The 26,925-nt window shown below is 40.8% G+C and overlaps 1 protein-coding gene across 2 annotated transcripts in view; it reads right to left on the bottom strand.

Annotated features, from left to right (window-relative positions):
* Positions 1-284: 284 nt before the first annotated feature.
* il6st (interleukin 6 cytokine family signal transduce) overlaps positions 285-26,925 on the bottom strand; it is a 41,969-nt gene continuing 15,328 nt past the window's right edge. Inside the window, exons 2-16 of one of the 2 annotated variants that reach the window (XM_007892168.2) lie at positions 26,735-26,815; positions 24,438-24,740; positions 23,833-23,947; positions 21,457-21,638; positions 19,233-19,387; positions 18,727-18,886; positions 14,674-14,753; positions 13,506-13,719; positions 13,149-13,331; positions 11,251-11,352; positions 10,438-10,584; positions 7,815-7,955; positions 7,109-7,205; positions 6,680-6,767; positions 285-3,480 (exon numbers count right to left, since the gene is read on the bottom strand). In XM_007892168.2, coding sequence (XP_007890359.2) covers positions 2,767-3,480; positions 6,680-6,767; positions 7,109-7,205; positions 7,815-7,955; positions 10,438-10,584; positions 11,251-11,352; positions 13,149-13,331; positions 13,506-13,719; positions 14,674-14,753; positions 18,727-18,886; positions 19,233-19,387; positions 21,457-21,638; positions 23,833-23,947; positions 24,438-24,740; positions 26,735-26,815 — 2,762 coding nt within the window. In that variant the 3' untranslated portion in view covers positions 285-2,766. The remainder of the gene's footprint in view (positions 3,481-6,679; positions 6,768-7,108; positions 7,206-7,814; positions 7,956-10,437; positions 10,585-11,250; positions 11,353-13,148; positions 13,332-13,505; positions 13,720-14,673; positions 14,754-18,726; positions 18,887-19,232; positions 19,388-21,456; positions 21,639-23,832; positions 23,948-24,437; positions 24,741-26,734; positions 26,816-26,925) is intronic. The other variant, XM_007892169.2, reaches the window with a different exon arrangement.

Raw genomic sequence — 26,925 nt, 5'->3', positions numbered from 1 at the left:
ATGTGTAAAGCAAACAAGCAGTATATACATTTTCTAAATAGCTGAACATCTGTACAGATAACATACTGACTTTGAAAGTATTTGTAATCGAACAGGTGGTAAAAATAATGCAGACACTTTAATCCCAAAACAACTCACATAATTCTGAAGCATACTATAATAGCAGAGCACAACATTTTCAGGAACTGTTCATAGATTTCAATTAGTCTATTAGAAAAACACTATTAATTAGAGTAGCAAGAGTTCCTCTTTGCTGTCTAAAACAAAGGACATGAGAAGAGGGAGGGGTTAAAAATACACATACTTTTTATTTTAGCCTTAGTGATACAATATTCCAGTATATCTTAGCTTTAAATACAAAATAGACCTTGATTAACTATTCAATAATTTCCTTGCTGAAAACATCTCTAATGGGCAGTTCGTGCATAATACTGCGGTCAAAAGAACTTAAGTATCAATTTCTCCAAATTCTATTGCTACTTAAGAAACTTTCTGCATAACAATCATTTATGATACAAAATTTGAACACATGGATTGCAAGCAAATTTGTAACAGTGTTTAAGGCTTAGTAACTTTGGAGCCAGAAAGTATAGGAAGCAAGACCGTGGACTGAGTGAGTACCTTCCTAGAGGGAGTATGGGCAATATTTTCAAACCCCGAACAGAAGCTCTAATAAAGACACAGGTACATTCATTTTTAACTCGAATAGAATGAGAAAAGCATCGGGTCATTGCCAGAGCCCTAACCGTATACTTTTTATTCTTTTTAAAGAAAAACTGTTATGGCAGAGAATTTTTTTTATTATTCATTAAGTCTACATTATAACTTGCAGTCATAGTGTATAGGTAAATTATGCTGCTTAAAATTACTGGATTAAATTGCCAACATTTAATTATTAATTTTAAAAAAAAATCTGCAACCAGTGAGAATCTTCCAGTTAAAATGTAGATAGATGGGGATTCTGATCTAATTATTTATTGGGCTGAATAGCTACCGAGAGGCTATGTTATGAGTGGAGAGCACCACTAAACAGAATTGTAAATTGATTCTTATATGGTTAGAAAATTTAACAGGAAATCAAAAGTGTCACCCCACTGGCTGTGTGTTGCAGGAGCTCTTTTAACAATAGTGTGAGAAACAGACAAGTGCTCATGTCCTCCAGGCATTAGGTCGGCATCACACAAGCAAAGGAAATGTTGCAAAGCATCACCATTGGTTTGGCGTTTAATTGTACAACTTAAACCTTTTTAAAAAATACATGTTTTGGACAAATTGGAATAACAGTATATGTATATATTATATATATATATTTGGCTGAACTTTATCACTTTCTTGGCATATGGAATTCTCACCATTAACATACAGAGTAATATATAACACAGAATTCCCATGATTTAATTGAACCTTTGGTGTTAAGCAGGTTCAGTGTTAGTGTTACTTCAACATCCAGCAAGTGCTTTGGTATGGCTTACATCAAGAAAAGCTGCTTTTCTAAAGTGAGAATAAGAATAACGGGTGGCTTAGATTTATTGAAGCATCAAGCTTAAATTACAAAGGATTTCTTTAAGTGGTATACCTTCCGTTTTTCCCAAAAAGCTGTTTATGAAAAGCTTACATTCAAAATTCAACTCCGTTAAGCTTTCTACATTTGGCAATATAAGTAAGATAGCTTTGTGGTTAAAATTCTATAAAGATAGCTATAAGAGATTTGAAAATGTTGCCATGTCATACAGATTTGGAAGATAATACAATCTATGATAAACTGACTGAATATATAGTTCCTAGCTCCAGTGTTTTGTCTTCACAATTGGGTATATTTGCTCCTCTCTCCTCGCTTGTCAAATAAAATGCTATGTAACAGATTGTCTCATCATAAAAATAGTTTTTCTTTTAAAGCATTTAACTACAGTAGTGTATTTTTGGGCCAGATTATTTATTTGAAAAAAAATGTAGTGCTATAAAGCCACTGTTGCCATTTAAAAAAAAAGCTTAAAACCGTCTCAACTTGACACTTGCTATTTTTTGAGGTTACCTCACATTTAGAGATTTCTAATAGAAGGACATACTCCAAGTCATCACTTCGATACTTGACTGGCATTTTGATGTCTCGTAAAATCTGATTTGTAATAAATCACTGATGGTTGGTTTGTATCACGCAGATGTCAGTCTGACAAAACTTTGGAATGGAGTACTAAAATTGATGTTATGCATTCCAAAATACATGATTGCTTTCTATCTAACACTTCCAAAAATTCTTAGTACAATACTTATATGGAATAGGATATGTTGGAGTATGAATACTCACACTACAGAATGGATGTAGCACTTCCAAGTCTTTTTTTTTTAAAAAACGCTTCAGTAACGAGAAAAGTATCATAGTCCCGAGAGAACCAATTTATAGAGATAACTGTATGGATCATTTTGAATTTTGTTAGCAGAACCACGTAGCACAGCTGTGTCGAAGTAGAACTTTTTTTTAAACCAGGTTAGCATTTTTTAAAATACAAAATAACACAAAATAAAATGCAACTCATCCAAGATAACTAGTGGCAAGAGTATTCCAGCTCACTCAAAATATTCATAATCACACTTGGCAACTATAAGCCTGAATATTACCAGTCTTTAGATATTCTGATTACAACGATCACTTATTTAGGATAGTGATGAATACTAACAAAAGGCAGTTTTTAAAACAACGTGGCCTGTGAGGCAAGAGCTGCAAAGTGAATTCATTTCAAATACAGGTATAAGAAGCCTTGCTTCTTTTTATTTTGACTGAGGCATATAGCTGTTGTGCTTCACAGCCTGAGGCATGTAACTTTTGTGATCAGGTTCGAGATCTGCATTGAACCCCAAAAAATCCAGCCTGACAACAGTTTGTTCATTGTTGCTTGGAAACTCCTCCATCCTGGGATGACATCCCACAAAGTCAGGGCTCTGGTCCGAAATGCTTAGCTCATTTAGTCCAAGCAAGCTGCCTCCATTTAGATGAGTTGGGACATCTGATTTATTGATATGTGCTTCGCTTCCTTCATTTGCCTCCTCTATATTACCGTTCTGTTTAAAGTACTGTCTTTTCATTTCTGTACTGCAGCTTCCCAAATTGCCATACATATGCTCTTCTTCATTTTCCAGTAAAGGTTGTGTTGATTCTGATCGTGCGATGCCCTGTGGTGGAACCTGTCGTTTGTAGCATGGATCACTAGCCACAGTTGAATACTGAACTGTGCTTGAAGTATTCTGTACTGACTCTCCATCATCACTGTCTGAGACACTCTGTCGCGGGGATGACATACACGAGGAACCACCAATACCACTACTGTGCTCTCCTGACATACTTTTCTCTTTTTTCAAAGTTGTGATTGGCTTCATGTCCTCCTCAGTTGAAAGATATTTTGTGCTACCTACATCGGCTTCGATTATTTTAAGATCTGAAATGATGCCATCTGGATTCAAAGGTTCTTTCTGGCCAACGTTGTTCTGTTGAAAAATAAATGACACTGTTAATCAAAATTAAGCAGAAAATGCACTCGTGAATGCAGCACAACAACAACAAGATTCCATTTATAGAGCGCCTTTCACGTCGGGAGGACGTCCCAAGGCGCTGGACAGTTGGGTCAGGACCCGAGCAGGGGGAAAATGGTGAGGGGAGGGAGCGAGGAGGGGGTAGAGAGTCGAGAGGGGAGCTGAAGGCACGGTCAAAGAGAAAGGTCTTGAGACCGGCCTTGAAGGAGGAAACGGAGGAAGCAAGGCGAAGGCACTGGGGGATAGAGTTCCAGAGCCTAGGGGCTGAGAGGCTGAAGGCCCGGCCACCGATGGTAGGGCGGTTGGGGCGGGGGATGTGGAGCAGCCCGGAGCCAGAGGAACGGAGGGTATGGGCAGGTAAATAGGGGGCTAGTAGGTCGGAGAGGTAGGAGGGAGCAAGGCCGTGAATGGCCTTGTAGGTGAGGATGAGGATCTTGAAATCAATCCTCTGGGGGATGGGGAGCCAGTGGAGGCGAGCGAGGGTGAGAGTGATGTGGTCGCGAAGCCTGGTGCGGGACAGTACACGAGCTGCAGAGTTCTGAATGACCTGCAGTTTGTGGAGGGAGGTGCCAGGAAGGCCGGCGAGGAGAGTTCCTGTAGTCCAGCCTTGAGGTGATAAAGGCGTTGACCAGTGTTTCAGCAGCGTGAGGGGTGAGGTAGTGCCATAGTCTGGCGATGTTTCGGAGGTGATGGAAGGCAGTGCCAGTTGTGGCGCGGTTGAGGAAGAAAGGACAGCTCAGGGTCGAACAGAACACCGAGGTTCCTGACCGGCTTTGAGAGGTGGAGAGTGCAGCCTTGGATGCTGATGCTGTCAGCGCCTGAGGTGCGGAGGCGCTGACGTGAGCCAATTAGGAGGGCCTCAGTTTTGCGCACGTTGAGCTGAAGAAAGTTGTCTCTCGTCCAGGACTCGATGTCGGACAGGCAGCTGTCAGGACATCGGTGGTCGTGGAGTTGAGGGTAGAGGGGGAAAGATAGAGTTGGGTGTCATCTGCATACAAGTGGAAGTTAACCCCATGTCTGCGGATGATGTCACCGAGGGGGAGCATATAGAGGGTGAAGAGGAGGGGACCGAGGACAGAGCCCTGAGGGACACCGCACGAGACAGTACGGGGGGTGGAGGAAAAGCCTTGAAGGTTGAGGTGGGAGGACACGCGGCGGAGGAGGAGAGCGTGGTCGACCATATCGAATGCTGCCGATAGGTTGAGGACGACGAGGATGCAGAGGGAGCCCTGCTCGCAGATGGTCACGATGTCATTGGTGACCTTGACCAGGGCAGTTTCTGTGCTATGGGGAGCACGGAAACTTGACTGAAGGGGTTCGAATAATGCATGGGTGGAGAGGAAAGAGCGCAGCTGGGAGGCGACAACTCGTTCAAGGACCTTGGACAGGAAGGGGAGGTTGGAGATGGGCCGGTAGCTTGATAGCTGCAACGTATCAAGGGAGGGTTTTTTCAAAGTGGGAGTGATGATGGCAGTTTTTAGGGGAATGGGAACAGAGCCAGAGGAGAGGGACAGGTTGATGATGTCTGTGATAAGTGGGGCAAGGAGGTGGAGCTGAGAGATAAGGAGTGGAGTGGGGATGGGGTCAAGGGAGCAGGTAGTGGGTTTCAGGGACAGGATGAGTTTGGTGACAGAGGGTGGGGAAACGGGTTCGAAGGTGTGTAGGGGAGGATGGGCAGGAGTCGGAGTGTGGGAGGGAAGGGGTGGGTGGAAGTTGGAGGGGGAGTGACCGCGGAGCGGATTCCCTTGATTTTGGATTCAAGAAAATCCAGTATCTCCTCGTAGTGAAGGTTAGAGGAGATGACCTGCGCGGGGTGGCGGGGGGAAACGGAGGAGTCGGGATGTGGTAGGAAACAGTAGCCTGGGGTTGTTCTTTGCCTCCAGGATTATCCTGGAGTAGAAGGACGACTTGGCCGAGGCTAGAGTGGAGCGGTAGATTTTGAGGAGGTCCGGCCAGATTTGACACAGGTGCGTTCAGCGGCCCGTACCTGGCTCTTCAGTGAGCGGAGGTGGATGGTGAACCAGGGGGAGGAGCGAGAGTAGGAGACAGTACGGGAGGTGATGGGGGCAAGAGTGTCGAGTGTGGAGGAGAGGGTGTTGTGGATGAGGGTGAGAGCACAGATAAAGTAGATGAACAATTTAACCTGACAAGCACTGTCCTCAGGTCTCCGACTAGCTAAAAACACATACCCTTCGAGCCTAATTTCAATCACCAGATAATAATCCTTGCTTTTGTTTTGTGGGGGGGGACACACACCATGAGAAACTCTTCCCTTTTCGAATAGTGCATGAGATCTTTAATGTCCATTTGAACAGGCTATTAAACCTCAGTTTAGTGTCTCATCTGAACAACGACACCGCTGACAATGTAACTGCATTGGAGTGTCAGTTTCGATGTGAATTCACGTCCCGACACTGGACTCAAACCCACAACATTCTGACTGAGGCAAATGTGCTACCACTGATCCAAGCTGACACACATTTTAATACATGTTTTTCGAACCTCAGAACAATTCCAAAAATGCAACAAACCCCAGCACTGCATTGGAGCTTCAGCCTTGGACACGAGTTTAACCTGCCAACCTGCCCGCTGCCTCCGTTCAGCGGGCTCCGGTCTACTTCATGTCTCCCGCCCGACCTACCATCGGTGGCCGGGCTTTCAGCCTCTCTGCCCCCATCCCATGGTCCCTTCGCCTCGCTTCCTCCCTTGCCTCCCTTAAGGACGGTCTCAAGACCCTTCTCTTCGATCGTGCCTTTGGTCTCCCTCCTACCTCTCTGCGTTCCCTCACCCCTTTTCCATCATTATGTTTTACAGCATAGTAGAAATACATCATTGACATTTAGTTTGATTAAATGAACTAGTATACGAGTGAAAATAAGATTTAAACTGATGCAAACTGCATTGTAAATTTCTGATTTGAATAAGTGTTTTGCTTTGCTCCCCATGCTCAGGCCCCGACACTGACTGTTCAGCGCTTTGGGACGTCCTCCCGACGTTAAAGGCACTCTATAAATGTAATTTTGTTGTTGTTATTGTTGCTTAATGGTGAAGAGCTGCAACCAGAGTATGAAGGATGCAGAAGTGCATTCCTTTTGAATTCTATCCATCTTGCAAGAAAAGTGGTTGTGCAGTATTGAATGAAAAAAAATCCTACCTGCATTAGATTTCCAGCATTAGGTAACCAATCAACAACCCTGCTATTGGCAGGATCTGCGACATTAGGCCAAACATATTTCTTAATCCTGTGAAGAAATATTTTGAAAAATTAAACACTAAATTTTTACTCTTTCAAAAGCAGATGATCACTGCCCTCAAAATATTTTGAGGATTAGCTGAGCAGAAATTAAATGCAGGCTGGGGTTTTTAAAAGTGAGATACAGGTGTGATGATCCAGTGAGTGTCCCTCTGATTAACGGTTTATCACAAAACGTGTAGGATATAATGCCAGAAAATATTCTCTGTAAATTACAGCTAAACTATGAAATTATACGAATGCTATCTAAACAGAAAATACACTTCCAAATCCGTAATTATGGCAAAATCCTGTAACGTGTATAACTAAGCAAAAATAATGGAAACTTACAGATGTTTTTTGCTGTAGCAGAGCAGTATAGTCATGATTGTGATAAAGAGAAAGCCCAGGCAAACTGGTACAACGATGGCTTCAATTTCTCCCTTAGCTGCAAAAAAAAATGTAATAGTAGAAAATGTAACACCTACAAACACATCTCTCCCCTCCCATCCGCCTTGCTTAGCTTCTACAGTCACTTCAAAATGATGCCTGTGTGATAGTTCCTACTGAAAGTGCAAGTTGTATAATTTCCCACTCAGAATGAGCTCATCATGAAGCAAAGTGCTTTCACATAAATGAAATGTCTGCATTGCAATATTTACTTCTACTTTGACTGAACATGTGACACTTATGTAAGATTGCATTCATTATTATTTAATAGCTGCTGGTTAATGTAACCCGATATTTTGAGAATCTTTCGCAAATTTACTCGATAATGCCAGTATTGAGGGACTGCAGTGAAAGACTAAGAAAACAAGACCTTTGAAAATGTATTTCTCCTATTAGTCATTTTCAATTTTGATAAGTGTGCTTTTGTATTTGAAAAGATTTTTTATTCACGCCACAAAACTGAGGCTGAGTCAATGTTAAATGAAATGACTGAATTCATGTAACACACCAATGTCTTCAGAACACAAGTTTCCACCATTAAGCACTGCACTTATTTGTTGATTTTTAAAATAAAGTTAGCAATACAATATGTGGAAACAAAACTTACCAAAATGCAATGTAGTAAAAGTCACTTCAGAGCTGTTTCTGCCTCCTTTCACTGTTGATGCCATGACCCAGATTACATACAAGGTATTACCCTTTAAGGAAGTCAATGTACACTCTTGATGCATTGGGTCAACAGTCACAGCTGAAAAATAAAATTATATGAACTATTGCTAAATTACAATTAAACTGAAACATTCATAAATGAGAAACAGTTGGGTAGTATAATATTTTCATCAAAATGAAGGAAACAACAGCATGATTATTCTTAGGTTATAAGAGCCACCACTCCCAGTGGGGTACTTCCAGATCCTCAATACTCTTGTGCATGAAATTTTTTTTCCTAAACTTCCTTAACCTAAAATTGATGCTCTCTCATCAGTGACTTACTAACCAGTGTAAATAACTTCTCCCTAGATTCTATCAAAACCCCTCAAGATTTTAAAGACCCATAACAGATCCTCCCCTCAACCTTCATGCAAAAAGTTCCAGTTCCTCCGGTCTCCAGTTGCTCACAGGACAAACCACTCATTCTCAATACCATCCTAGTAAATTTCCCCTGCACCCCATCTACTACCTTGACATCTTTACTAAAGTAGGGTGACCAAAACTGGACACAATATGATAACTGTAGTCTAACTAACGATTTATAAGTTTAGCATTACCTCTTTGGTTTTATATTCTCTACCCCCATTTATAAAACAATGGTCAATACAAAAATAATCCTTGCATTTGATATGGCATTTTATAAGAACTTAAGAAATAGGTGCAGGAGTAGGCCATTCGGCCCCTCTAGCCTGCCCCGCCATTCAATAAAATCATGGCTGATCTAATCTTACCCGCCTTATCCCCATATCCCTTAATCCACAAGAAATCTATCAATCTCAGTCTTGAATATATTCAAGGACTGAGTATCTCCAGTCCTTTGGGGTAGAGAATTCCATAAATTCACTACCCTCTTGAGTGAAGAAGTTTTCCTCAACTCAGTGCAAAAGGGCTTACCCCTAATTTTAAGACTGGTTAGTTTCTCCAACCAGGGAAAAAATTCTCCAACTGTCTATTCTGACGTGCCCCTTAATAATCTTATAAGTTTCTATAAGATCACCTCTCATTCTTCTATATTCTAGAGAATATAGGCCTAAATTGCTCAACCTATTCTCATAACTCATCCCTCTCATCCCTCTACATATTATCATGTCGTTGAGATGACTCAAAGCGCTTCAGAATATTCTGTAAAGTGAATTGACTGTATTTTATGGGCAAAACCAAATGGGTTACTTTGTTGAAAATTCTGTTTTCAATTTCTGTGCCTGGATGCTGAAACATTTGATTTGTCAGTCTCAGTTCCCAGCATCTCCACTGAAAATAATGAGTAGGGGAGCCTTGAAGCTAAGATTATTTAACACACCATAAGGTTCAACACCCAGCTTGGTTGAAATGATAGCAGTCCTGATTACAGTCCAACAGGCTGCAAGATACAATTTCTTAGTTTCAAACACAAAAGAACTGAGGAGTTGTCTTGTGGAATAATTATTTTTTTGTAACATAGCAAGGATATGTTATATCTGAAAACATTCGGTGGCCAGTGCCACCTGACGTGAAAGGTGCAATACAAATGTAATTTTGTTGTTGACCATTTGAACATATTACTTATTAAATGCCATCAAATTTGAAGCCACAAACCACAGCTTCTTCTATGAAATTTGTCCTGTGTTGCTCACATTAAAATTCTCTGTAATGCATACCACAGGCAAGAGGTTTTTACAGGTTTTGCTAACAAACAGGTCTGTGTACATGTGTCACAATTCTCTAATGTACACGACAAAACAGGTTATCCTTGTGACATTTTAAAATAACAACTGCTGTAATCTCTTGGCAGGAAAGCCAATACACTTATTCATAGCAGTTTTAACATGGTCTCTGCCATGCTAGCCCAGCACAAGAATTCTCTTATGTTTTATCAAGATGACCTATTCTTAAGAGGGGTAGTTTTTTAAAAAAAATAACTTCACATTCATAGGTCTGCAAATCAAATTTTTTGTTTCAACACTACAACTGGGGTAAAGCACAACAAGATAAACCTTAGGCTCTCCACAGTGAGACCAGACTGCTACTTTTAAAAGTGACTTGATTGTTCTTTAAAACCCCTCTTGCCTTGAAAGGTGCTAAATCAAATGTAAGGATTATTATTATTATCAGTTGTAAATTTCTCTCTTTTGTCTGTGGAATCATTTGCAACATTATAATGTTGTGGAAAAATGTGAATACTTTAAAATTCCATACTTTATGTTTAATCATAGTATGTTAATGCCCTACATTTAGCTGACCATATACATACTTTTTCTTACTTTAGATGCAGATTCTAACTTACTTTCATCAACACTCCGTGCAAGAAAACTGACAAAAAAGAAAAGGTGTAGGCAACATAGTCTTAGAACCAGGAAACAAGAGTATAAATAAGCCCTCCGGGACACTACCCCGTGTGAAGGGCGCTATATAAATGCAAGTTGTTGTTGTAAATAGTACAATTTCAATATCTCCAAAACACAACCCTTAAATCTCTTAACAATCACGTCATGCATTTTGCTATCAAAACACTAATAAAAGAAACTTGTTTTTTTGCTTACATGATACATTTGCATTGCCATGCTTGTAAAATATGGTGTAGTTTGTGATGAAACCTTGCTGATCATTTACTGCAATTTCTTTCCACATCATTTCAACTTCATTTTTTCCCACGCGCTTCAGGTGAACTTCAGGACCTCTTATTGGACCTAAAATACAAGATAATTAACCTGTCACCACAGCTCATTCAACAGAAAATAAATTATCCACGCAAGCAAACTGTTCATTGTTTCACAAGAGATCGTTTAAATCCAAACACTCCCCGGTAGTCATAAAGCAGATTAACATGCTTAAGAATATCCAGAAAGAAATTCATAAATGTATACCACGAATATATGGAAATATTCCTGTGGCTGAAATGGAATGTGCACTCTCCCTGGAGGGACTCACCCATTTTACCTAATTCCGGAGAATATTAGGCTCAGGTTGGCAAGAACAAAGATTTGGGACCCCCAGAACGTGCACTGGGTACAACTAGAGTTTAACCATGTACAACCACAAGGCACAGGGAGAGAGCAGGGGAGTGGGATTGAATAGCTCTTTTCAAAAAGCCAGCACAGACACGATGGGCCGAATGGCCTTCTTCTGTGCTGTATAATTCTATGCCACTAAAGCAGTGCCTGGCAAACGTCCTGTTGCTTGTCCAACGAGATGCTGTGACTTGTACACAGCTAAGCGGGAATAATGCCTGACCCCCAATTTCCCTCCTGGTCCTGCAATTGAGCCAGGCTGATTAATTATTTATTGGACTTCTATTATATACAAAAATCTAAACCTTTTCTCTACATTTTAAGCAAAAAATGTTGGTTACATACGGCCTTGTTCCAGATATGCTTTTGTTGAAAGTGATGCTCCTGGTTGACCATTGTAGAGAGGATAAATTGTTATCTGATAGCGTTTGAATGGCATGATGTTTTCTGTGGAAGAAATAACTCATTGAGATATGTACATTATTCCCAAACCCTCCATTGCTTTAAGACAAAGCACATTTTATCAATTGGCTTTAAGGGAAAACAATCTCTTTTAACAGTTCTTTACTGTCGTTCTTTAAATTTAAAAAATAATAATCCCAAAGCGCTTCACAGGATATACTGTAAAGTGTAGTAACCGTGTGTTTTATGAGCAAATGCGTAATCAATTTGCCACACAGCAAACAAACTGCCATGAAGTGAGTGACCAATTTTATTTGAGGGATTGTTATCTAGGACACTGGGAGATGCTCTCTTCTCTTTTCAAATAGTGCCATGAAATCTTTAACATCCACTCGAACAGGAAGATGGGACCTTGGTTTAATGTCTCATCTGAAGAACAGCACCTCCAATGCAACACAATCCCAGCACTACAAGCTGAGACTACGTGAGTTCCAGGTTCCAGGAGGTTGAACCCATAACTATCCGACTCAGAAGTGAGAGTGCCACCAATTGAGCGAGGATGACACTTTACTTATTACTGATTAATATGAGTAGTGCAAATAAATTTAAGTGGTTTTGATAGGAAACTGAATTAAACTTGGGTGTATGTACGACTTAGGCGAATATACAATTTATAAAGATAAGACTTATGCGAGTTTTACTTATGTGAGAAACTGAGAACTGTGGAGGAGCAACAGGATTTGGGTGTCTAGCTATACAAATCACTAAAACCAAGCTGACAGATACAAAAAGTTATCAAAAAGGCTAACGGGACATTGGCCTTTATCTCATGGGGGCTGGATTATAAAGGAGAGGAAATGATGCTTCAACTGTATACAGCCTTGATCAGACCTCATCTGGAGTACTGTGTTCAGGTTTGGGCCCTGTACCTCAGGAAGGAAATATTGGCTCTGGAGGGGGTGCAGCGCAGATTCACCAGAATGATACCAGGGCTAAATGGGTTAAATTATGAGGACGGGTTGCATAAAGTTAATCTGTATTCCCTTGAGTTTAGAAGGTTGAAGGATGACCTAATTGAGGTTTTTGAAATAATAAAGGGATTCGATAGGATACAGAGAAATTATTTCCTCTGGTGGGGGAACCCAGAACAAGGGGACATAATCTTAAAATTAGAGCTAGGCCATTTAGGAGTGAAATCAGAAGGCAGTTTTTCACCCAAAGGGTTGTGGAAATCTGAAACTCTCTCCCCCAAAAGGCTGTGGATGCTGGATCCATTCACATTTTCAAGATTGAGATGGATAGCTATTTGTTAGGTCAGGTTATCAAGGGATACGGGGCAAGGATGGGCAATTGGAGTTGAGGTGCAGATCAGCCATGATCTTAAGAATGGCAGAACAGGCTAGAAGGACTGAATGGCCTACTCCTGTTTCTACTGTAGGTACAATCAGCTGAGTTCCCTAATGGATTAGTCGGTAAAGGTGCTGCAGAACAGCCAAAACAACCAGTATCTGCTGAGTTAGTTCATCTGAGCTCAGCAGCAGTAGGGGAGCATAGCTGACCTCAGCACTCAAGGGCTGTAGGAAATGGAAAGTGAAATAGCTTTCCTACTCCTGATTGCTACCAGATGACCTTTAATGGAAACTTCACACGCTGCAGTTAGAAACCATATGTGCCATAGTTATTGTTTCTGGTCCTGGATGTTGTGATGTTCCTTTTCATTAATATGTTGGCACAAACCATAGAATACAAACAAGTCTATACACTTTCGAATCAAAGAAGCATTATACCGCTTGCATTCCCACATAACAAAATGGTGTAAAGCACGGTACAATGGTTGCCACCTTTTAAGAATGTCTTGTTGGCAGATCTTGACTCATGTTGCCAGTATACTGGTCCAGGATACAGATCCTTTTTCAATTCTTCACACCATTCAATCAAAAAACCACTTGAGGAAACACGTTTCCATTCCACCATCAACTGACCATCCTGAGGGTAAGCACTGAGCTTTTGTACACCTGCAAATCCTAGAATGAAGTCAAATTTTAGATTTTTGGTATACATTTTGTATTGAAATAAATCTTATGCCTTCAGTGAATATTAATTCCTCAAAAAACTGTTTTCATCTCTCATTTTAAAAATCATACATCTTTCAAAAGGATTTAATGACCCTTGACATGTGGTTATAAAACAAAGCTCACCTTTTTGATTTTTTGCAAGCACTTTTATAGTTTGCGCAGAAGAATTCCCGACTGAATTGTGGGCTTTGACACTTATTTCATACCCTTTATTCGAAAGGATAATATCATAAAACAAATCGAGAGTCTTTATTTCCTCTATTTCCAAAGGGTTCATTTGCTTTATTTCCAGATAGTACCACAAAATAATTCCGTTGGCATTAGACTTTGTTAGCTCCTGCAAAATTGAATCAGAAAGTTTAAACAAAGAAAATACAAATACTAGTGCAGAATCTCAAAGACATTAAAGAAACTAAAGAACTGCGAAGAAACTAATATCACGAGATCCAAAGAATACTTGGTCATTGTATTCAGCAGCAATAATTAATAAATGCAGTTCTTCCTAATTTTCTCTTACCACTGACGAAAAATAAGAAAATATTCAAAGTGCATCCATTGTTACAAGGAGAGGGGCATGAGGGTTTACATTTGATTGATTAAAATGCTGCTAAAAAATATGAAACATGACCAACATGATCTGGACAAATGGAACAGTATGATACATAGACAATGATGACAAATTTTATAATAATAATCCTTGCATTTGATATAGCGCTTTTCATGTCTTCTAGATGTCTCAAAGCGCTTCTTAGGAATATGCTGCAAAGTGAACTGACTGTATATTTGTGAGCGAAATGTAGCAGCCAATCGCGCACAGCATTGTCCCACAAACAGTCGTGGATTGAAAATGACCAATTTATTATTGTTTTTTTGGAGGGATTATTATTTTAAGGCCAAATTTCAAGCAAAAGTACATTCACGTCCCCTAGGCTAACCAGTATGGTACCAAAGCAAGAGCCTATAACTCTTAAGTGTGGACACTATAATAATAATAATCATCATTGCATTTGATATAGCACCTTACCATTGAGATGTCTCACAGAATATATGGTAAAGTGAATATATTTATTCATTGTGCCTATCTGTAAGGTTGTCAGAGGGGTCTTGCATTGAATGAGACATGGCACTATATCATCCTAAAAACTGGTCATTTGCTTAATAGATATTTGCTGCACTGTACAGTAGATCACACTGAGATGTTTTGACTGTGTGATAAGACCCTATATCAAAAGCCTGTATTATTATTAACTGTGCTGGAAGAATTGTCACAGGTTTACATAAACAAAGGTACCTTCCACATGAGATGTAACCGTCTATCCTGAGAGTTTATAATTTCAATTGTTCTCCAGATGCTTGGACCTCGAAGTGGCTCTGATTAAAAAAAAAGGTGCAAACGCATTGGTGAAGATCACTTTCATATAAAAGAATTAATTACAAGGATTTATATGAAAGCTAATTAATGGAGAGCAAGTTTCCATTATTTCTCAAATTATCTTATACCAGAGTTATTCACTTGGGTGGTGGTTTCATTCTTTAAACTGAAAGCATTTCTGAACATTAATTCCTCTGGTCCATTTAGAACATCCAGGATCAAACAGGGCTAACGGCTGCAAGGAGGGTTGGCTCAACCCTGTTTCTGAGCAACAGACGTAGTCAGCTTCATGGCAGACATAATATAATATAATAATAATCCTTGCATTTGATATAGCGCTTTTCATGTCTTCTCGACATCTCAAAGCGCTTCACAGAATAGACTGTAAAGTGAATTGACTGTATATTTGTGGGCAAAATGTCTATTTGCCAAAGCCCCTTACACAAGAACCTGGATTAAGTAGCTGGTGCTGAGTAAGCTTGGTGGGCGGCATTGGATTTGAACCTTGAAAACATCAAGGTGGTTGGCACATCACAAACTGTTGAAGGCCGATGTCCACCAAATACCTCATGAGGAAACTGAGGCTTGGAGTGACAGCAGCTGGAAGGTGTTAACTGTAGTCCACGTTTGTGAACATGTGTTCATATATCTAGGAGTTAGATCACTTTGATTAGTATGTAGAAATTAGGTTAGGAGGATAAGTGCCTCCGGGGAGTGTGTTCCAGACACAAGAATGTGAAAGTGGCATACATGAAATAGTCTGGTTTGGCGATGGGTTTCTACATATGTTAGATGCCCAGCTGACCCCAAAAAATGTTCTGAAATTTAATGTTCTTCATCAAAGTCTGTGCTTATTTGAATGCATCAGTCATACTAAATATCTAAAATTGAGTTTGCTTAGCTATTTTTACATTATACGTTTTCAAGTGTAATAATAATAATCCTTGCATTTGATATAGCGCTTTTCACGTCGGGAGGACGTCCCAAAGCGCTTCACAGAACACTGTAAAGTGAATTGACTGTATATTTGTGGGCGAACGCGGCAGCCATTTGCGCACAGCAATGTCCCACAAACAGTCGTAGATTGAAAATGACCAATTTATTATTGTTTTTGGTTTTTGGAGGGATTATTATTAGGCTCTGTGTGGAGTAAGGAAACTTGCCCAAGGTTTCGCCCTCTGCCTGGAATTGAACTCAGGTCTCTCACTTGCAAAGCGAGTGCTCTAACCATTGAGCTACAGGACTCCACGTAAGTGTAATGCAAAATGTACTTTTATGATTACAAGTTACTATTTTATCAAAACAAAAATGTTTTAAGTACTGAATGTATAAATCAATATACAATTCAGTCCCATGTCAGCCTGCTTTCGGTCAAAAATGGCCAACTTCTGGGTTATTAGGCCACCACAACAACACTTGTTAGTTTGTACCTAAACCAAGAAGTAATGAAGTGAAAACAAAAACTGAAGTCCCTGGGAACACTCAGTAGGTCAGGTAGCATCTATGGAGAAAGGAAAGTGAGTCAATGTTTCAGGTCCACGACCCTTTGTCAGAACCCAGTAATGAAATGATATTGGCGCTGACCCAATAACCAGCATGTCAACTCTTTTTTATTTTTAGTCCCAGTGTGGAAGGAGCAAACTGGCTGGTTGCACACATGAGCAGTGAAACCGGCTACTGTGCTTCACTAGAGTGCAAGCTGGAATGTTATAGATTCCCAAACACCTCATTATAACAAGGCTCCACTGTATTATGATCACCACCTTTGACCATATGGTTATTTAAAAAAACAGATGTATTACTTTGTGACAGATAATAATAATAATAATAATAATAATCCTTGCATTTGATATAGCGCTTTTCATGTCGGGAGGACATCCCAAAGTGCTTCACAGAACACACTGTAAAGTGAATTGACTGTATATTTGTGGGCGAACGCGGCAGCCAATTGCGCACAGCAATGTCCCACAAACAGTCGTAGATTGAAAATAACCAATTTATTATTGTTTTTGGTTTTGGAGGGATTATTATTAGGCTCTGTGTGGAGTAAGGAAACTTGCCCAAGGTTTCGCCCTCTGCCTGGAATTGAACTCAGGTCTCTCACTTGCAAAGCGAGTGCTCTAACCACTGAGCTACAGGACTCCACAAGCTGTCAAGAATGTGCAAAACTGAAACCTTCACACGTACACAGACACACACACAGATGGGTTTCCCTTAAAAACTGCCACCATCACGCCCACCCTGAAAAAACCCTCCCTTGATGCGTCGCAGCTATCAAGCTACCGGCCCATCTCCAACCTCCCCTTTCTCTCCAAGGTCTTGGAAAGAGTTGTCGCCTCCCAACTGCGCTCTTTCCTTTCCACCCATTCACTTTTCGAACCCCTTCAGTCAGGTTTCCGTGCTGCCCATAGCACAGAAACTGCCCTGGTCAAGGTCACCAATGATATCCTGACCATCTGCAACCAGGGCTCCCTCTGCATCCTCGTCCTCCTCGACCTATCGGCAGCATTCGATACGGTCGACCGTGCTATCCTACTCCACCGCTTGTCTTCCCACCTCATGGTTTAGGTCGTACCTTTCTCACCGTCTTCACTTTGTCTCGACGAATGGCTTCTCCTCCACCCCCCCGTACTGTCTCATGTGGTGTCCCTCAGGGCTCTGTCCTCGGTCGCCTCCTCTTCACCCTCTATATGCTCCCCCTCGGTGACATCATCCGCAGACATGGAGTTAACTTCCACATGCATGACACCCAACTCTACCTTTCCTCCTCTACTCTCAACTCCACGACCACCGATGTCCTGACAGCTGCCTGTCCGACATCGAGTCCTGGACGAGAGACAACTTTCTTCAGCTCAACGTGCGAAAAACCGAGGCCCTCCTGATTGGCTCACGTCAGCGCCTCCGCACCTCAGGCGCTGACACCATCAGCATCCAAGGCTGCACTCTCCACCTCTCAAAGCCAGTCAGGAACCTCGGCGTTTTGTTCGACCCTGAGCTGTCCTTTCTCCCTCACATCCGCACCACAACTGGCACCGCCTTCCATCACCTCCGGAATATCGCCAGACTACGGCACTACCTCACCCCTCACGCTGCTGAAACCCTGGTTCACGCCTTTGTCACCTCAAGGCTGGACTATGGGAACTCTCTCCTCACCGGCCTTCCCGCCGCCTCCCTCCACAGGCTGCAGGTCATTCAGAACTCAGCACTTGGCTTCGGGACCACATCACTCCCACCCTCGCTCGCCTCCACTGGCTCCCCATCCCCCAGAGGATTGATTTCAAGATCCTCATCCTCACCTACAAGGCCATTCACGGCCTTGCTCCCTCCTACCTCTCCAACCTACTATCCCCCTACCTACCTGCCCGTACCCTCCGTTCCTCTGGCTCCGGTCTGCTCCACGTCCTCCGCCCCAACCGCCCTACCATCGGTGGTCGGGCCTTCAGCCTCTCAGCCCCCAGGCTCTGGAACTCTATCCCCCAGTGCCTTCGCCTTGCTTCCTCCCTTTCCTCCTTCAAGGCCGGTCTCAAAACCTTTCTCTTTGACCGAGCCTTCAGCTCCCCTCTCGACTCTCTTCCCCCTCCTCGCTCCCTCCCTTCCCTCCCCTCACCCTGACCATTTCCCCCCTGCTCGGGTCATGACCCAACTGTGCAGCGCCTTGGGACGTCCTCCTGACGTGAAAGGCGCTTTATAAATGGAATCTTGTTGTTGTTGTTGTTTTGATCTTATGCATGAGTAGAAAATAAAGCAGTAGAAAATAGCAACTATTTTTGAACCTTCTTTGGAATTGGAATAGGCAAAGGGAATATTTGGAACAGATACTTATCCAGTGTAAAATCAAAAGAATGCTTGAAAGACAATGAATATATAGCTGAATGGATTTATTTTTAAACTTTCTTCTTAATTACTGGCTCTGCTCCTACTAGTTTCATTACCACCAAACGTTTCACGATCATATTTGTTTGTTATACATACTGCCTTCAGGAGTCCTCCCACTTTTCTCTGCACTCCAATCACTCCAGAAACCAGCCTCACGCTTGCTCTTGCACCGGATTGTGAAAACATACTCGGTAAAAGGTGTTAGGTTATGAAGCATGAATGACTCTCTATGATTTGATGTATCCTCCGGGGGAACCTGTCAAGGAAGTGAAAGATATTGGTACAGTATACTTAATTGCAGGCTATTTTTGCACTCTTGATATGTAGCTTTGAACATAAGATACATACAATTGTACAATTTAACAGCACAGGCCAAATATTTACCCAATTCCCTTTTGAAAGCTATTATGAATTCTGCTTCAACCATTATTTTTGGTAGAGCATTACACATCTGAGATATTCTGAGCAGAACCGAATTTAGATACATTATAAGGAAATGCAGATTTGTGGATTTAGAAAAACATACCCAAGATGCAACTTCCCTCCTCTCAAAAAGATTACAATATTTCAGTATTTTAAGTTTCTTTAATACATTAGTTTACCTGCATCCACTCATGATCATCAACTGCTCTATAACGGATAATGTACTTCAGCTGATAGTTTGCTAGGATGGCTGGATTTTTCCATCTTACAGTCAACATCGTGGTGATATTTGGTGCAGATTGCACCGTGGATATCACTGGGGGATCAGGTTTTACTAAAACACAAACAACATTAATTTAGTATGGATAAATTTGACAGTAGAGACCCATTATAACATGGTAGTTTGGTTCCAACCAGCATTATAACTGGGCGCAATCGATCTATTTAAGTAGAACTTTTATATTCACTCCACTAATGCATCAAAACCCCAGTCTGTATGCTGCACATGCACATTTTGGATATTTGTGTTACAAAGGGGTAATAATAATAATCCTTTCACTTCATGTAGTGCATTATCACATCAGTGAGACGTCTCAAAGCACTTCACAGAACATACTGCAAAGTAGAATGACTGTGCATTTTGTGAATAAAACTGTATCTGCAAAACATCTTGGCCAGATTGCAGTGGACGTCCCATGGGTGGAAGCTAGAAAAAAAGGCAGACAAATAGTCTTGTGCCTCTCATAATCACTAGACAGTAGGCAGATTTTGCAAGCAAACTGCTTTTCGCCTTTGGGAACAGGATGTGGCTTAGGCGGGGGAAAGAAGTTTTTTTTCAAGTTTTAAAAAAAGGAGTAAATGCAAATTCTCTTTTATCAAAACTGTTTCTATAGCTATTGATGAATAGATTGGTTAAAAATACTGCATTTACTGCACTCTCTCCTCACTCCCTTAGATAAATCATAGAAATTTACAGAAAGGAAGGAGGCCATTCAGCCCATCTAATATGTTATTTCTTCATATTTAGTTTTGATCAATAAAGCGAAAAAATGTTGCTTGGCAGTAAAATGTATCAACAGCACGAACCATCCCTGCAATTTTTGACAGATTTCTCGGCAATTTTACAGCAAATATTTCCGCAATTTTCTATTGGCCCTGGTAATGACCAAAAATAGTTGTGTATCTTCTATTTCTACCAATGATTAAGTGATCCAAAATATTACCCAGTATGAAGGATGTTATACAGTAAATCCCCAAGCTTAGGCTGCAGGTATCTGCGGGTATAGCTAATGTTCTGATCAGGCACTACAAATAAAAATCAAAGAGTTCCGAATAGGAAAAGTTGCCAATTAAACAAAAATAGAGCTGGGCAGCAATGATTCCCTACTACCAGATGCTTTTGCCAGATTTCAGAAGAGCAAGGAGAGTGTTAACCAAAGACAGGATCAAGGAGTTGAGTTTTTAAAAGGAGGAGGGGAGCAAGGCAAAGGGACTGGAAGAGAGAGTGAGCAATAATAGTTGATGACTCGGGCACTGATGGTGGGATGGAGGAGAATCTGGAACAGATGTTAGACCAACAATAATAATAATCGTTGCATTTGATATAGCACCTTGAGACGCCTGAAAGCCCTTCACAGAATATATTGTAAAGTGAATTGACTATGCATTTTGTGGGTGAAATGCAGCAGCCAATTTCAAAATGGTCTTTGAAGGTCTGGATGAGGAAATTAGTCAATCGTCTGTGGTACTGGAGTCAGTAGAACCTGATGAGGATAGGTAAAGTACGTGCAGCCTTGTATAAGTTGCCAAGTTCTGGACAGATTGGAACTTGTGGAGAGTAGAGGTAGGAAGCCAATGAGGGGAAGTTTGGGAATATAGACATTTACATTTTATATAAAAAATACTAAATATACCTAGGAGGAAATGATCATTCCTGTAACAAAATGTTCATTACTTGGGGCCAATATTAGGCTTGTAAAATGGAAGTCTCAGTGGAATAAGTGATGGAAAGGGAGAAGTTATAGGTGTAAATATCAATATTTCAAATGTACAAGGAGATCAAATATCTATCAAATGTACAAGGTTGATTATTATAATAATAATCAATAGTAAAACCAAAAACAATAATAAATTGGTCATTTTCAATCTACGACTGTTTGTGGGACACTGCTGTGCGCAATTGGCTGCCGCGTTCGACCACAAATATACAATCAATTCACTTTACAGTGTGTTCCGTGAAGCGCTTTGGGACGTCCTCCCGACGTGAAAAGCGCTATATCAAATGCAAGGATTATTATTATTATTATTATATTATAGTATCTCAAATCCTATACAATAAAAATTGAGAAAACATCAATTCACATACTGCTCAGACTTGTTTTAAAGTACAAAAATGATACTCACTAACGGTAACTGGATCCAAAATGATGGATTCGGACTTTGCATTGCCCAAACCGTTAGTTGCCTCCACCCAGAAAATTTGATCAACATAGTAACTGATGTTTGCAAAGGGAATTACACAAAAATTTTCCATATCCTTTGCCAAACATACTTGTTTATTGAAGAAGTAATATGCAGATCGATTGCTGAAAAACACAGAATTAGAAATTTCAAATGTTTTAAGATCAACGAGGCCAAATTTAGTACAATGTCATTAATCAAATCCTACCACATATTTTATCAAGATTTCTCAAACTTTATTCTCACTCAAGCATGTTTGGCAATAGTTGTATCAGAATCGAGCCAGCCCTCTGTGGCGGTCTTGGTAGTCCAGTTCCTGAGCCTGACGGGTCCACAGTACTCCAGGGCGCTGCTGATGACAGCACAGCCAGCCTGGATCATCGGCAGGACTTGGACGGACAGACCAGTCACTGCGTGCAGGGAATCATCTCACTCACCTCCTGTTAAACCTGCAAGCCAAAGCCTTAATGGGCAGGTTGATCCTAGCTGGATCAGGAGTGGGAAAGCTTGCTAGTCATTGATTTTAATGTGATTTCAGCTGGTCAGACTACAGCAGTACCCCAATGCACACTCTGGGGTTCCCAAGCCTTGGCTCTTACCAACCTGTGCCTAATACTCTCCGGAATTAAATAAGCAGGGTGCATCCCTCCAGGGAGAGACTGCATTCCATTTCAACAATCTCTCTCTGGAATTTCCATGCATAGGTGGGATGCATGGAGTTCTCAGTTTGGTTTGGATACTCTTAAGTGTGGTGATGGATTTCCACATGTGTCAACACCCGGCTGACCACCACCTGTCCAATGCTTTGAGTTATCCTCCCGATGTGATCAACATCAAATTGCATTCATATATAGTGCCTTTCACGACAGGATGACATCCCAAGGCCTGGAAAGTCGAGGGTTTGCACCCGAGTTGGGGGTTGGATTTGGGTAGGGTGGGGAATGGGAAGCAAGAGGGGTGGGCATGGGAAGATGAACGAACAACAATAACAACTTGGATTTATATAGCGCCCTCCACGCCGGACGGCGTCTCAGAGCGCTTGCTCTGGGTGTGGTCAAAGAGAAATGCCTTGAGATGGATCTTGAAGGAGCTTAGGGAAAGGGTCAGGAGAAGGGTAGAAAGCCTGAAGGCTCAACCACATGGGCAGGACAGAGAATGTGAATAATGTCAGTGCCTACAATTTGGAGAGCAAGGCCAGGGTTGTTTGGGCTTTAGAAGGTCATAGGGTTAGGGTGGAACAAGACTGTGGAGAGATTTAAGTTAGGATGAGGATATTGAACTCAATCCTCTGAGATATGTGAGCTAGTGGAGATGGGTGAGGCTCCCAAAGCCTGGTGCAGGAGAGAACATGAGCTGCAGAGTTCTGAATGGTCTGTAGCCTGCGGACGGAAGAGTTGGGAAATCAGGCGAGCAGGGAGTTGGCATAGTCAAGCCTGGTTGTGAAAGTCAATCCATCTAATATAAGAATTGTTTTTATTTTTATAACACCTAATTACATTGAGAACTTTAAAGTATTTAATGGCAAGTGCAGTTACTGTATTACAGGAAAAGAAGGAAGCCATTTTGTGCCCATCAGGTACAATTTGAGCTGCAGATGGCTCAGAAATTCCTTTCATGGGAGGAGAGAAGAAAAATTGGCAGAAAGAAACACTGCCACGTCCCACAAACCTGTTTTTAAAAAAAAATCAAACTGAGTAAAAATGCTTGTTCCTAACTGGATATTATTGCAGTAGCTTCAGTGTTTTCCTCAATAGAGAAAACTGATCATCAAAAAGGATGTAAAATAATTTGTAACTAAAGGTTACTGATCAGAACACTTAACATAATGAAGAAAATTAGAATTTTGATAGCAGTCTTTCAAAAATTGTTCAGAAAAAATAAAATAGAAATTTCCAGGTACAGTAGAACCTCACTAATCCAGTAACTCAAGTGACCGGGCTAAAGTGACCTACTTGTGAGGTGACGTGATTACTGAAACAGGTCGGGTGATTCAGGACACTGATGTAATGTTAAGGGCATTAGTAATGGTCAAAGCTGATGAACATTCACCAACGATACTTTATAGTGTGTAGTATAGTAGACCGCTGTAGCGGTCGCAATCAATGACCATTATCCTGAATAGTGAGGTGCCCGGTTTACTGAAGCCGACAGCCCATCTTTTAGTGTAGACGATGAAAGAGACTGAAAATGTGCCTGCAATTGTGAGGCAGCTGGATTACCAAGGCGACTGCAAACTGGGTTTCCACTGTATATATCAAGCTTATAGAAAGGTGATCAATATCTTAAATCACTCACTAAACAAACAAAGATTGTACTGACATTTGAAGCAGATAGCTTGTCCTCAAGAATGTATTTCTTCCCGGATCCCATGCACAAGTCATATTTTTGTCATAATATGTAATACATGACAAGTTTTTTGGCTTTTCTGGTGGTACTAAATGAAAGATCAAAAGAAGGATATTTTAGCACAATTCTTAATACAAAAAACATTTGCACAAATTAGCTCACAGCTTAGAGATCCATAGAACCTTGATTAGAAATAGAAAGTCTTACTGCCCATAAGAATCAAATGGTGAAATCTTCAAAGACTTACTACTGATAACTACAATAAAGTTTTAAAAAGGCTGGTGAGTGATTCATGCTTGTCAACATTTGGATATTTGTTTTACATGGCACATCTAAGACTAGTTACACTGTACGAAAAGTTTTGCTTTCTGATTATCAAAATAATATTTCTAATCCAAGAGTATCTGATCCATTTCTGAAATCTATCTTATTATCAAAACATGCCGATTATTCATTTACATGACTTATTTAATGCAATACGACGGCAAACGTATCTTCAGTCTTATCCAAAAAAAACAGGCTACATACACAATTTCTTGTCTTTTCCCCACCCATTCAATTCTCAGAATAATACTTACGTCCTGTTCTGACAACTGTTCCAAAGACGGTAGCTACTTGATCTTCATTGAGTTGTAGATTACAGGTTAGAAGTGCAGTTCCGGCATCGGAAAAGGTCAATGTTACATTGGACACAGTTCTATTGACTACCACATACTGAGTTTCTGGTATTTGTTTATCTTTCAATCTCCAGAAAATCTGATTTGCGTCTACATCTTTTACGTAGTCATCATTGAGAATGCAGGATGCTTTTAGCTCGGATCCAAGTTCAACTATTGGCGACTCTGGAATTATGTAGGCATAATTCTCAATTGAGCTACCTCCTATATGACGAGGAGAGAAACACATTTTATATTTATTAAATCTAGATAATTCAAAAAGTAAATCTGATAAGAGTATTTACACACAATTAAATGACCATTTCCAGTTTGGACAATCATTTGAGAGGTGTGTGATGTCCTGCATGCTTGCACGCACAATGGACTGACTATTATGACAGATATTTGTAGATTATGAAGTGAGAATATTGTATAGAATTTTGATGGCTGAATTAAAATTGATATGAAAATACTAAAATGTTAAGGACCATTAATATCAAATTTTTACCAATTTGTAAATAATAAATACTTGGTTTGGGTTGAAAATGACTTGGCAGAAACAGATTTTCACCTAAATTTCAATTTTGAAAACTGAATTTGCCAATTTAGTTCAGTGTCCAGGATAGTACATATGCATCCTGAATTCCAAACACTGCACTGTTCGTTCCAGGAATACACGCACATCACACTGTACAGAATAGAGCAATAAATTGGTTCTGGAAATTTGTGTGCATTGTGGGGGAGAAAAGATGTGGCCTTAGGCATGTTCTACAAGCTAGGAAAGACCTGAGTTCAATTCCAGGCAGGGCGAAACCTTGGGCAAGTTTCCTTACTCCACACGCCTAATAATAATCCCTCCAAAAAAACAATAATAAATTGGTCATTTTCAATCTACGACTGTTTGTGGGACATTGCTGTGCGCAATTGGCTGCCGCGTTCGCCCACAAATATACAGTCAATTCACTTTACAGTGTGTTCTGTGAAGCGCTTTGGGACGTCCTCCCGACGTGAAAAGCGCTATATCAAATGCAAGGATTATTATTATTATAGGTATTTAGGCATTGTTTGAAGACAGGTAAGAGTCGATAATATGGCGGGGTAGAGTGTCAGAGAGTGCCTCGTAATAGTTAAAGGTCAATGCTGGGGAAGAGGGGGTGGGAGATGCTCAGCAAGCCTCAGTTTGACGAGCGGAGAGAAGCAGTACAACAACTTGGATTTATATGGCGCCCGCCATGCCAGATGGTGTCTCAGAGCTCTTCACAGTAATGGATCCCGGGGCCGAGCCAGGGGGAGGGGGAGGAAGGTGCGGTCGAAAAGAAAGGTCAGCCGAGACCTGAAATTAGGAAGAAAGGGGGTGAGGCGAAGGGAGTGAGGGAGCTCCAGAGCCTCGGGGCGTAGATTTGCAACAACGCATTCTGGGACTTTGCAAGGAAGGGGAGGTTGGAGAAGTTAAGAGAAATAATAATAATCCTGGTATTTGATGTAATATTCGAGCCGTCTTAAAGCGCTTCACAGAATATACTGTAAAGTGAATTGACCATATATTTTGTGGGCGAAACACGGCAGCCAATTGCGCACAGCAGTGTCCCAAACGGTTGGTGATTGAGTTACCATATTATTATTTTTATTTTTGAAGGGATTATTAGCCCCGGAAAAGCAACCTGCCAATCGATTAACAACCGGGTTCTTACTTACTGCTAGGTAAACAGAGGCATATGGAGTAAGGAGACTTGTCTAACGTTTCGTGCTGCATGGGAATTGAACCCAGGTCCTCGCTTGCGAGGCGAGTGCTCTAACCACTAAGTTACAGGACTCCACAAGGTAGGGAAATGCAAGGGTGTAAATGTATTTGTAGGTGATGGTGAGAATCTTGAAGTCGATTTGCTGAGAGTCAGTGAGCCTGGAGAGGACAGGAGTGATGGACGGTATTTTAAGCAGATTTTTGGATGAATGCATCACATTACTTCCCACTATTCACCAAATTTATCGTTCAAGTCAAATTCTCCCTCCTCCCCCACGTCTAACTAACAAAAAAAACATTTTAATTAATGAATAAACGATCTATCAAACATTGTCCTGTACGGTTTCATTTATACAGTAAATCAACAAAGTCATAAAGACTTCTGATATCTGCAAGGGCATCACAAAATTACCCAGTATCAAAAACTGTATCATACAATCACAAATTGAAAATCTGCACTCAATTCTCCTTTACTCACCAGCCTTAAAATATATGTTCAGCTGAAGGAATAGGCATAACCGTAACCATCTCCACTGGCCAAACATGTTTATGGCTGTCACTGAAAAATAAGAATTTTTAAAATTAAACATATTTTAAACATTAATCAAATAATCACAGCAAACACAAATTGCAGCAGTACTAAATCACAACAACAAAAAATGACACCAG

Source organism: Callorhinchus milii, unplaced genomic scaffold (genome assembly GCF_018977255.1).
Source record: "Callorhinchus milii isolate IMCB2004 unplaced genomic scaffold, IMCB_Cmil_1.0 Scaffold1, whole genome shotgun sequence".
Taxonomy (NCBI): Eukaryota; Metazoa; Chordata; class Chondrichthyes; order Chimaeriformes; family Callorhinchidae; genus Callorhinchus; species Callorhinchus milii.
Note: the sequence above shows the minus strand (reverse complement) of the source record. Positions and strands in the feature narration are given on the sequence as shown.